General features: G+C 45.1%; 1 protein-coding gene across 12 annotated transcripts in view; it reads right to left on the reverse strand.

Annotated features, from left to right (window-relative positions):
- BIN1 (bridging integrator 1) overlaps positions 1–12,282 on the reverse strand; it is a 92,839-nt gene that overhangs the window by 48,642 nt on the left and 31,915 nt on the right. For all 12 annotated transcript variants that reach the window (XM_058839327.1, XM_058839324.1, XM_058839326.1 and 9 more), the window contains exons 2-4: positions 6,312–6,392; positions 1,071–1,125; positions 542–636 (exon numbers count right to left, since the gene is read on the reverse strand). In XM_058839327.1, coding sequence (XP_058695310.1) covers positions 542–636; positions 1,071–1,125; positions 6,312–6,392 — 231 coding nt within the window. The remainder of the gene's footprint in view (positions 1–541; positions 637–1,070; positions 1,126–6,311; positions 6,393–12,282) is intronic.

Here is a 12,282-nt window from a genome sequence, read left to right on the forward strand (position 1 = left end):
AGAAAACACCTGGGCAAGTGGGGCAGGCATCACCTCGCCAAGGGATGAGAACAGCAGTCTGGGGTGACACATGGCTCAGCCAAACAAGGGAACAACTGAAACAAGGCAGCTGGTGCTACTGCCATGAGGGGTTGTGCAGCTACACAACTGGCTGCTCTGACTGCTTTTGCCATGGTCTTATCCGCCCCTTTCTCTTACACAGAATATAAGCAGCACACCCAGTTGACCCTACCCTTTTGGAATCCTCTGTCCCTATTTAGCCACTCTGGGGGGAACAAACAGCTTCTTGGCATAAGTGTATGGCTCTGTGTAATGTACAAACACCTGGCAACAATCTCCTACAAATATACAGGCCACATCCTTTCAGCCTTCCTTTCTTCACTGTGCTGAGTTTGTCTCCAATTCTTCTGCAAAGTCATATGCCTGAAAAAATGTGGTGCACAGACATAGCTTCCAAAGTTCCTTTCTGCTGACAGAGCAGAGCAGAGCAGAGCAGAGCAGAGCAGAGCAGGACATCCCCACACCCTAGACAAAGTCTTACCTCTGCTATTTTATTTGTGTCATCTCTCCCAGGCCAATCTGGCTCATAAACTTCCTGCAAACACTCTGTCAGCTTCTTGGAGGCCTCGTGCATAGCTAGGAAAGAAGAGGGAACTGTTCAGACAAAGAAGAAAATAATGTGTACCTCACATTTAACCCTTTTGCTGAGGAATGGAGACACAGGAGCATTACAACAGATGCTGAGTCTGACACTTGGTGACACAGAGATGGAAGGTAACAAGAGGGAGAAAGGAACCATGAGTGCAGTTGCATCAACCCTTTGTGCTCATCCTCTCCTAGAAGGACACATGAATGTCCATCTGCTAAAACAGCACCACATGTTTGGCATCAAAGCACAACCCCATTCCATCCCAGCTGGCCCCAAAGGATTCTGAAAGATCCTCCCCCAGACAAGGCTGACCTGTCCTGCAGCTCATGCCTGGGGAAACACCAGGAAGGGGAAGGCTGCAGAAACCTCACTGCATAGGTAAGCATTAGAGGGAAGAGACCTCTGCTCGTGCAGACCTTACCTTTGACAGAAGCCAGGTAAGTTCGGAGGTCCTTCTGCAGCCTCGTGCCTTCAGACTGTGAACATAAGGAGATCATCAGTTATTCTCTCAGCTAAAAAGAGTGTAAGAAGCCTTCAAGCATTTCCAATTAAAGAAAACTGGTCTTGAAGATGGGCTAGACACCAGTCCTATGATCACATGAAACTTCAAGCTATCACATTTTTTGCATTTTTTCGCTCTGTGTTCTAGGAACTTCTAGGACTTTTGCAGCAAATGTACTTGTAACTCTTCTCCTCTTGTACTCTGTTTGGGTCAGTTCCCAATGTTTCCCCAGACTAGGAGACTGTTTGTAAAACTAGCCAGCTCTTTCCAATCCCTTGTTTCCTTTGCTGATGGTAGTAGGAAAAGAGCAAATGTGAACTCATCCAGAACTTTCGAGGCATGGAAAACAACTTGGGCCATGCTGTTGGAAGCAGATGGATTTCTCACAAAGCTATGTTATCACTGCAACTTCAACAGCTGGGCAGATTTAGCCTCTGCTTAAAGAGCACAGCTGCACTGGGAGCACAAAGGATCTCAGCATGAGCTCAGTTGAGACAAGAGGTGCCTGAGTGGTGGGGAGAGCTGATGGGAAACATTTTTGAAGTCAGTAGCTCTGAGGCAGCTGGTGAGGATGTCCTGTGAGCTCCCTGTCTTTGGAGTTGGCTTCAGCTGTCAAAATTCATTATGCTGGGGTGCCCCCTCAATGGGGCACAAACAGGGAAGGAGGAAGAATGACAGCAGGCTGTGAGGTGTAGTGGTCTCTTTTCTGCATTCGTGTTTTGAAATAGATATGCAAAGTCCTACCAATGGATATATCATTCTGCAGCTGTATCATTTTTAATAACTAAATTTGAACTCACAACTTGGAAGTTATCAAAAACTATCAGCAGGGAATGTCCTCTGCAGAACTTGCCTGCTACACACTTGGGCACTGCAATGTTTGGAGCAGTAACATTCAAAACGACGACGTTTAAAATCAGAAACCACCTCTAAAATTGTGTCCATGCTTGCCTGCCACACCAGCACATGACACAAGCCAAACTCAGAATTCCTCAAGTCTCAATACCCAGTTTCCAAAGCCATGGAGACAAAAGTTTCATCTCAGCAGAAAGCCAGTGCCACAATCAAATGTCTAATCAATATTTTTAGATAGATCACCTGAAAAACCTACAAGTCAGGGCTGAAAACTGGAGCAAGCAATTGCAGCAATGCAGAACCAGCCTTCTGTGTTCTCCAGGCATCCTCACCAGAATGTGGTGCTGCATCCTGCAGATGGAGTGGTCTCAGTCACCTCTTACTGATGTTTAAACTCACAGTTACAGCTGATCTCTGCCATTATGGAGTCAACTAAGTCTCTTAAAAGTACTGAGACTGACAGAGAGAGTGAACAGACTTTATAGCCTGTAAGATCTATAAGCAGAAAGATTTTCAATGAGAGACCCATGTTGAGAGTTTTACCCTGAATCCTGTTTTCCCAGCTCCCCTGGCTCCTGTCCAGTTTCCTCTCTGGCATTTCTGTTGATTTTTTTCCTGTCCACCAGTAAAGCAGCTCCCTTGCTACAAAGGCTTTTTTTTAAATTATTTTAAGCATTAATGCCTTCCCATAAAATTTTGGGGTAACTTTAAGACCACTGCTTTCTCTCTATGCATGCAGCACCTGCTTTCTTCAAGCAGCCTATAGTAAACCCTCAAGTACTGCCACAATTCTGCATAAATCAGTGAATCATTAAGGCTGGAAAAGTCCTCCAAGATCACTAAGTCCAAACTTTGACTGAATATCACGATGTCCACTAAACCAGTTCCACGTCTCTGTGTTTTCCAAACACTTCAGGGATGCCTTCTCTGGGGAGCCTGTTCCAATGCTCTCTCCAAAATACCTCTCACAATGCATTTAGAAACTGTCAAATAGAATCCAAAACAGAAACTTTCAACACTCTTGAACGCACATTTAAAAGATGCTTCTTAAACCAAATGGTAAAAAAAGTAGGGAAAAGAGTCAAACTGGAACCAGAAAAACAAATCAACTTCCCAGTTATCAAAGAGTTGAAAGATGTGCAGAGGGAAGTTACAGAGGTATGGCTTAATATGAAGATGTTTAAACACGTAAGTGTCATCTTGTTTGAGTAGATATTGCCATACTTGCAATCACAGTGTAATTCAGACCCATGAGCCTGTAACACAACCAGGTATAACAGGAAGGACAGTGTACAGATGGATATTTAAAAGTGCTATGCTTGGGAGGCTGGAAAACCTCTCTCCCTTCCCAAAGACCTAATGAACCGCCCATTACTTACAGCTCTGTGAAAGAAAAACACTAAAGTGTTTTGATAACTTTCTGTGCTTTCTTATCTTGAAACCAAGCCCTAGCTAAGTATGTGATTTTCTGTAGAGCTGCTTCTTGGTAGCAGACAGGTTTCCTAGAACCCTTTTCCCCCAGTCTTAAAAAGGCATTATTTCATCCTAATTTTAGACTGCAAGCCCTTTACATAAGCTCTCTGATTCTGCAGTTCTAGGGGGAATGATTTTATTATCAGCAGGGATGTTCGACATGTGAGGGGGCAGGAGGTAATGTCCTGTTCCAGATTAGATTAATATAGGGCTAGAAGAGCAGACTGTGTAATTATAGGGAGGGGAAGCAGTGAAACAACAGCTCCAGGTAAGCCCCCACTCAGCAGAACTTTAGAATTGTTAAGACACAGAGCCTGAACAACTGGTGAGAAGTTCCACCCTGGGGTACCACAAGGAGGCTGTTAAACTTGTTTTGCCACCTAGGGCTGAAATGGAAACTGCTGGGTGTGAAGGGTTCTTGTCTGGGAAGAAACCCTCTCTCTGAGCTACTGACTGTAATGGGAACATGCTCTGCAAGAGGGAAGATGCAGTCCCCACTGCCTGCCTTGCAGCAGGGGCTGTGCCCAACACAGCGTGGTGCAGGCAGAGATGGATGCAGCCTGTGCCAGCAGCAGCTTCCCTCTCCTGTGCTTGGTGTGAAAGGCTGAAAACCAGCCCAGAACTTTCACACAAGTGGCAGCTGATGAAGGGTATCAAAACCCAGCTGCTTTACCAAGCAGAAGCACACAGAGTGCCAGGTGTAAGAGCTGCCACCAGCCTCACACTGTCCCTGCAGTGAGCACTTCAGAAAGGGCAAGAGAAGCCAAAGCCTGGCACACCTCAGGCAGGGGCTGAGTTGCACCTTTATAGCAGGACTCCTGCTCCCAGGTCGGCAAGGACAATATCTGGGACAGCTCCTTGTGCCAATGACTGAACACAAGTGACACTGGGAAAGGGAAGGGGGAGAGAGCCTTCAAAGACATGTTTGGGTAGGTTAATAGCCAAAGAATCTCCATGAGGGAGTAATGAGGGGCAGTTCTGCTGCTTGTCAAGCCTTCAGGAGATTGGCATGCCCTGCACCTGCATGGCTGTGTTCATCTCTTTTGTCACAAAGCAAATCCATCTGAGTTAAAAAGTTCATACCATTCAGGGACCTCAGAGTGGTGCTCTTATATGAACCTGATGACAGAGAGTTATCTAAGAAGTGCAATGCCCTCCTTTATGTCCACTCAACCACTATTTGAGAGAACCATAAATACATTGGTTGAAAATGTTTAAGTGATTTTTAGACCAGGACTATATTCCTCAACAGCCTACACAGAGAAACACATGTCAAAGTGGTCCAACACAGTTATTAGAGTCAGAGGAACCTCTAATCAGCCAGTGAACAAGGTCACTGTCTGCTCACACCCTAGCCAGTTCCACAAGAGAGCAGCGATGTTCTGTCACCAGCCTGCAGCAAAAGGTCAGCTTTCCTCCAGGCTTCCACTCCCCACTGGAGCAGACTTTGTAATGAAAGGTCACAGAAAATATACTACATACACCTCATACATAAAAAAATAAAGAAGTGTATATATATGTATATGTAGCTGACTTTTTATTCCCCTAGTCCTCAGCTCTGGATATCTTAAGAATCCAGCTAACTCACATTCATGGTTTGCCCTGTAAAACAGGTATTGTCTGCATTTATTTTAGTAGTAAGGAAACTGAGGGCCTAAGTAAAACCAGCACACCCCAAGTAGCAAATGCAGAGCATTCTCCAGCTTCTTTAATTAATTATTTGGGGAATTTAGTTCATGGTCTGCTCCATAAAACAGGAAAAAAAATCAGATGTAAGGGATACAAGATGCAGCCTTTAACAGGCTCCTCACTGCACCACTGGAACTCATACCTCTGGAAATTGAAAAAGTCAACCCAGACAGTCACATCTAGAAATCTGGATTTGAGGTTTTTTGTATTTCTCTTTTAAAAAGGTTATTTCTTAATTGCTTAAAAATTATACCAAAAAAATCACATCTGGTAATGTCATGTTGTCAGAAAGCAATTAAAATGTATTCTGCCATGTACAAGAGAATATCATTGCTGGCCATTCTACAGACATGCTGCAGGAGCTTCAGGAGCAATAGCTACTATTGCTGCCAAGAGAGCAAGAATTAGTGTCCAGGAATCTGCAATCAGCTCTGGTTACACATAAGTCAAAGCCAGACTGAAGGATTTTCATTACATTCAGCTGTGGCAAATCCCTACTCAGCTGGTTTTGCGACACACAACCACATCTGCTGAGTCTCAACAGACATGATGCAGCTGCCACTAACAGCTCTAGAAAAAGGTCCTAAATGTGTCAGGCCACAAAAGGGTAACAGATTTCTTCAGCACCACCTGAGCTATGCTGTGGCACATATTTCCTACCACAAAACAGAAGCAATACTTCCCCTAACAACAAGCACCAGCAAAACCCACGATGAAGCTGAGGCAGGGGAAGTTTAAGCTGGATATCAGGAAAAGGTTTTTCACCCAGAGAGTGGCTGGGTGCTGGATCAGGCTCCCCAGGGAAGTGGCCACAGCACCAGACAGAGAGTTCAGGAAGCATTTGGATAATGCTCTCAGGCACATGGTGTGACTCTTGGGGTGTCCTGCACAGGACCAGGAGTTGGACTTGATGATCATGATGGTCCCCTTCCAACTCAGCACGCTCTATGATTCACTGATTCCACGAAAGGGACCCTGAAGTCACAGTGTCATTTCTTGTAAGAGAAAAGTTATGAGTTATGGGTCACTTCAATAGGCCTATGTCATTGTTTAACTTAATGGCCTTTAATTACACATTGCAGCACATAACTGGAAGCTAATACTGAAACCCAGGGTGCAATTACATATTGCAAATTATCTTACCAGCTGTTTGTTGAAGTTCTGCACACACTGTTCAAACTGCTCATCTTTTGTTTCATCTGCTTTACCAAGCTTCTGAAGGACCTGTGTAGAGAGAAGAAGGAGACTTCAAACACACATACAGCAAAGCAGAGACAAAGAAACAGTTGCATGTTTTTGGTCCTTAGGCTGAGAGAAGAAAAGTTTAAAAGTCGCCCTTATTCTTCTGCTCAAAATTTTCAGGATCTTTTTCAACACATCATAGTTTGAAAACAAGTTTACAGATGAGTCAGGAAGAACTTGGACCTCTTACATTCTGCTGTATTGAAAAGCATGACTGAGGCTTGTCTTTCGCTGATCTAATGCTTTTTGCAGACAAGGCAATAGCAATCCAGTTCTCTCCTGAACCACCAAGACACAAACCACATCCCTACTATGCCTTGTGTTGTGTAGTTACACTTATCCTGATTTAACACTAGTCTCTAGTCCAGACAGGGTGGGGTTCTGCTCCAAGAACAGCTGGATGGTTCTCAAACACAGAAAGCTGCGCAGAGATCTCAGGGAGGGAGGGTGGCTGGAGCAGCAAAAGTCCCACCTTCCTTCCACCTTTTCTCACTATGCACATGCTTGGCAAGAGCTGGCTGCTGAGAGCCACTGGGGACCTTACACCACTAATCTGTGTGACACTCAGTCCAAGTGTCACTTCTGAGAGTGTCAGCAGCCACCTTCCTGCACAACACAGCTCTCCACAGCCTGTAAAAAAATCCTTATCAGACTACTTCTCTTATCACCCTTCTCTCTTAGTTTCCTCTCCATGCAGCTAAGTGGATTGCTCCCAGGCTTAGAACAAAACAGCATTTCATGTTCTGGACTGGCAGGTACATTCATCACAAGAAGTCTGGGAAAATCTGTGGAGGAGGGCAGCAGCTATTTATTTCCATGCCCCAAGCAACTCCAGCTGTAAGGAGACTGGGATATACCCTGTAACTGATTAGGGCTGATTATATCATCTCTCTGAATCAAAACTAAAACCTAATCATGCCAAAAAAATAAAAAAAGTGAGGCAGCCCTGTCTGGAAAGGGCATGACTGCCCAAGAGGCAGAAAGCATTGGAAAGTTGGAGTCTCCCTTGCTCTGCTAAGCATAGCAGAACAGCCCCTTACCCACAGACCCAGCTATCATGTTCAGCCCCTTTTGGGAAGAAGGGGATTAAAGCAAAAAAAGCAGGTCCCTGTTACTGACATCAGGTCTTCAGGAAGACCATTAGTAACTGCTCCCAGAATCTGAGGAACTGCCAGAGAGCCATGACAGTCACCCAAACCAGTTTCCTCCAGCTGCCTTTGCTACCCATGGATCTTCTCAGAGAACAACAGAGAATTTTTCCCCTGCAAGGCAGGGATCAATCTCTCATGATTAGTCCCCAAAATGTAATTGAAAAGGATCATGCAACAGGATGTAGAATAGAATATTTTCAATCTGAAGTGACCTACAACAGCAATTTAGTCCAACTGGCCATGCTCCTACTGGCCCACTCTCATGTTTTTTTATATTATTGAGGTGGAGGACACTTGTTATGCCTATGTGACTAATCTCAGTTCCTCTCTCCCCCATACATGAACAGATATTCCCATCTCACCCCGATCACAGTAACTGACTGTAGTGGAAGATGTGATAAATCAGTGCAATCATTCAGCATCCAGCTCCTAAATCCCCTTATTTCAGCTGGGATTAAATGTCTAGGAGAGAATCACTGTTTTTCATTCTCCCTCTGTTCAACAGCTTTTCTTCACCTCCATAAATTGCTGAGATATACCAGTGTCAGCAAAAGGAAGGAAAAGGACATACAGACAAGAAGTGCCGTCTCTGTCACCAAGAACCACCAGAATTTTAAGTACAACTTTCTACAGCTCAAATGCCAGCAACAAACGCTGAAGCTACAAATGCCTGATGTTCTTGGTAAATCTGTCTACACAGCAGGACATAGACAGCATGAATATTCCCTTCTTCCTCACAACCCCTTGGCACATAAGAGCTTGTTGGAGAGAGAAGGGGCAATGTTGTTTGCGCTGGTAGAGTCCTGTACACCAGGCCCTGGTGTCTCCAGTGCTCACCCACTCTAGCAAAGGACACATCCCAACACTGCTGCTGAGGTTACACATTCCTCTGCCATGCCAGCAGGAGAGAAGGATTCAGTATGGCCTCATCTTTCTCATCTCTCATGGGCAACTCCTCCAGATATTGTTCAGCTGCACTCCCCTAGGCTGTCACATCTATGGAGCAGGGATTTCCCACCTGCTGGGTGACTTTCTAGGTGTTCCAAGAGCAGGCACACCAACAGCACCCATCACTGATAACAATAAAGCATGCAAGCTGTGAATTCCAAAACAGAATTATGTTATCAATGTGCAGATGAATAGAATTACTGGGGATACAAAGGAGATTTTTACAGGGCAATGCATCTGTCTGGCTAGTCAAAAGATGTGATGCTTTCATGCCTGGAGGGGAGGGGAGCATTTAACTGGGAGGAATCTGGAGTATGTCATCAGGGTCAAAGGTTTAGAACAGCCTCAGTGCTTCCTGGTGTAAAACACTGAGCAGCACTCACAGACTATTCATTAGGGAGACACTTGCCTGTTTCCATCATATCCAAGGAGTTAATTTCCAATTCTACTGCCCCTTGGGGAACATGCACACTTAGTCTGGGATCATTGGCCAGCTGGGAAAATCTTGTTCCACTCCACTGAGATGCTCTGCACAATTCTTGCAGAACACTGGGCACTGCAAAGGGCTCCAACTCCCAGCCTATCTCTAAGGAAAAAGCTCCTGCTGTAACAGGAGCCTGTTCAGGTGAGGAGAAGCTCTAAATAAGGAAGAAGAAACCCTGCGTGATTCCACAGTGGTGACAAGGGGTGGGTGAAACAGATGAATTGGGGATGCCTGCAGAGAAATAAAGCAAGGAAAACAAAACCAGGTACAAGAGAAAGGTTGTGAGAAGTCAATCCCTGACTACACAAAAAAAAACCCTGTTCTTGCTTCCTACACTATTGGAAGATCATAGCTCTACAGAGATGGGGCAACTGAGAGGTGCTTTAAAAGAATTTACTGCATTTTCAGTCTCATGGAAGGATGAGATTTTAAAAATATTACGCTCAATGCTACCCATTAGAAGCTAACAAATTTCTTGGTTACAATACCTTATAACTGTTTTTCAGGGTCAAAAAAGGGTTTGTCTGGGCTTGAATTGGTTAAATATATGGTGTTTGAGCTCGCTGACTTGGCTAAAGCAACTTAAACATTTGGTTTTGGTTGATTTACAGGCATCTTTGCACTGCAAAAGCAAGCAAGGAAAACTAACAAGCACCAATACATCATTTGATATAACTTCATGTTTTTGTTTAGCTACTTTTGGCAAAAGGCTTTTCTGTGTATTTCAATTTTATGTATCTCAATTTTTACTCCCCATGTGGTAGATGAAAGCTTGTGCCCCATGTCTGCTGGTCCTACAGGCAAGCCCTAGCCTCACAACAATCCCTTTTTTTACCTGCTGTGATGCAGCAGAGAGACAACAGCCCTGAGCTGCAGCAGGACAGTGGTTATCTCCTCAAAATGCTCTTCCTCATAACCAGATCTGCCCCACACACCAGCCCAGAGGTCAAACCCAAAGTCCTCTGAGCAGCACAGAGGGCTGGCGCCACAACGCTGGCCCTCAAGCCTCCTCCCAGCTCCCCCATCAAAGAGCTGTGCTGGCAAGCTGTACTAACAAATCCCCTGGACTCCCTGAAGCAGGCAGGGATGGAGCAGCTGGCCCTGGGTGTGCTGCTGACTGCAGACATGTCTGTGCTCACTGCTAATAACCCGTGAGCTCACAGGACAGCTCCCCTCCCCGGGCTGCTACGTGCCGTCATAGGTCAGGCTATTCCGGGTGAGCCACGGCTGCTCCCTCCCTTCCCCTGCGACAGTTTTTAATCCTCCAGCTCACTGCAAAGCCAGATAAAGTTCGGATGGAAACTTCAGGCTCTTTGATAGCTATTAATGGAGCAGATTTACCAGGGTAGGAGACAGGGCTCCACCGCAGCTCCCAAATCTCGGGGCGGATCAGAGATGGTGTGATGTGTCAGCTGCTGTCGGGCGGCAAACCACAGCAGAAGCAGGCATGGATCTGGCATTTAAAAGATTAGGCAGCAACCATGGCTCCCTGGTCTGCCCTTGACCTCAGGAGTCCTGGCCCTGCGTAAGGACAGGGACCATTTCAAGATGGTACAAGGCCGGGTGAAGGAGGGAATACTTTGTATGAATCCTACAAAATTCCTTGTAAAACGGATTTCAGAAGAGGCTCTACTGTTGCTGTGGGTTAGTCTTGATTTACTATAGCAGCAACAAATTTATTTACTATCATATATTGATTTACAGTCTTGATTTACTATGACAGGATGGGGCTGTCATCCCAGCCAGTGTTTTTTGCCTCCGGCACCAGATAGCTTTTCCAGCATTTCTCAGAAACCAGGTCTCTTCTAATAACTATAGCTAGACCTGCAAATGCTCTGCACACAGTAAGACCAACAGGCATGGACCAGCTACTGCAGCATCTGCAAAGCAAGCCAGTAGAGCCTCAGTTTTTCCTGCATTTGAATAAAAGCAACAAACAAAACAAGGAGACTCAAGAGTTTGCCTGAAGTTTTTGAAGCACTCTAAGAACCTAGAAGGCAAGACGCTATAAACAAATCACTGAATAATCACATTCCTCTCATATCACGGATGTGTTTGTAATCTGCTGTTGTGGGCAGAACCATCTGCAGTAAACTTGGAACTGCTACACTTCAAGGAGTGAGGTAACATAGAAGTGAAAGGGAAATATGAAAATCCTCATACCAGAACATGTGGCATTTACTAGCAGTGGTCAGAGAAGTAAAGGCATGAAACAGCCTTTAAAAACAGCAGCTGTTCCTAGCAAATTTGAACATTTGCTTTGGGCTATCCAAGTTGCAGGTTCTCCTCAAAGACCATGAGATTCATAGAATGACTGATCATTACCTAAATACCACAACACTTACAACTCAAAAGGAAGCATCTTATCTGGCTGCAGTTTACCCTTTTTTTCCTAGGTTTGTACAGGTGAAAACATTCCTGAAGGAAAAGCCCCCACACTGATTAGCATAGGGTCTCCAGAGCTCTGCTTCAGACATTGGGTGGGAAGGGAATGTAGATGTGGACATCAGCCCTGTGACCACCAAATTCTGATACAGAGCAGCAATCCCCAGTAAGGACAAACACTTGCTGGCAGCACAGCAGCTGGCAGCACCAAGAAGCAGTATCAGACCAACTAAAATGCAGTTCTGCTTTGCTCAAAAAAGCAACTGCAAACACATTTATGCTTTCTAATAAAGAAATATATGCCAGCTGCTCAATGCAGCCACGGCTCTCAGTCAGCACCTTCCCTCACTCCCTTTTGAAATATCAATGCCACAACACAACAAAAGCCCTGAAACACCAAATATTCTCAACAAACCCCATGTATGCTCATTATGTGAACCAATAACCTACTAAAACTCTACTTTCCATGGCATATGGGTCACCCAGGCCAAAGACCAGCTTAGGGAATGCAAGTGATGAGCAGGAAGGCAATAAAATAAGTGCATTTATTTTGTGGATCTCAAATAAAGCTAAATCTGCCTATGAAACATCTGAATTGAGAGTGGTTCATCAACCCCTGATGAAGGGGAAGTCATTAAGCCCGCAGCCAGGGAACTTCAGCGCTACAAGTCCACATCTCACTCCCCACAGTATCACAGAGGGGCTGCACTTACTGACATGAGCCCACCTCATCTCCATCTCCTGACCTCTCCACCTCTTATCAACAGCACCTCTGACTGTTGCTGTATCTGTCAACTCCAGTGCATAATCCCCAAGTACCAAATGGGCACTGAGCCAGTAACTACCACAACTAATTCTGAATTGCAAGAAATTGGCATGTGTCAATGGGTCAACTAGCAACAGA

This window comes from Poecile atricapillus, chromosome 5 (assembly GCF_030490865.1).
Source record: "Poecile atricapillus isolate bPoeAtr1 chromosome 5, bPoeAtr1.hap1, whole genome shotgun sequence".
NCBI lineage: Eukaryota > Metazoa > Chordata > Aves > Passeriformes > Paridae > Poecile > Poecile atricapillus.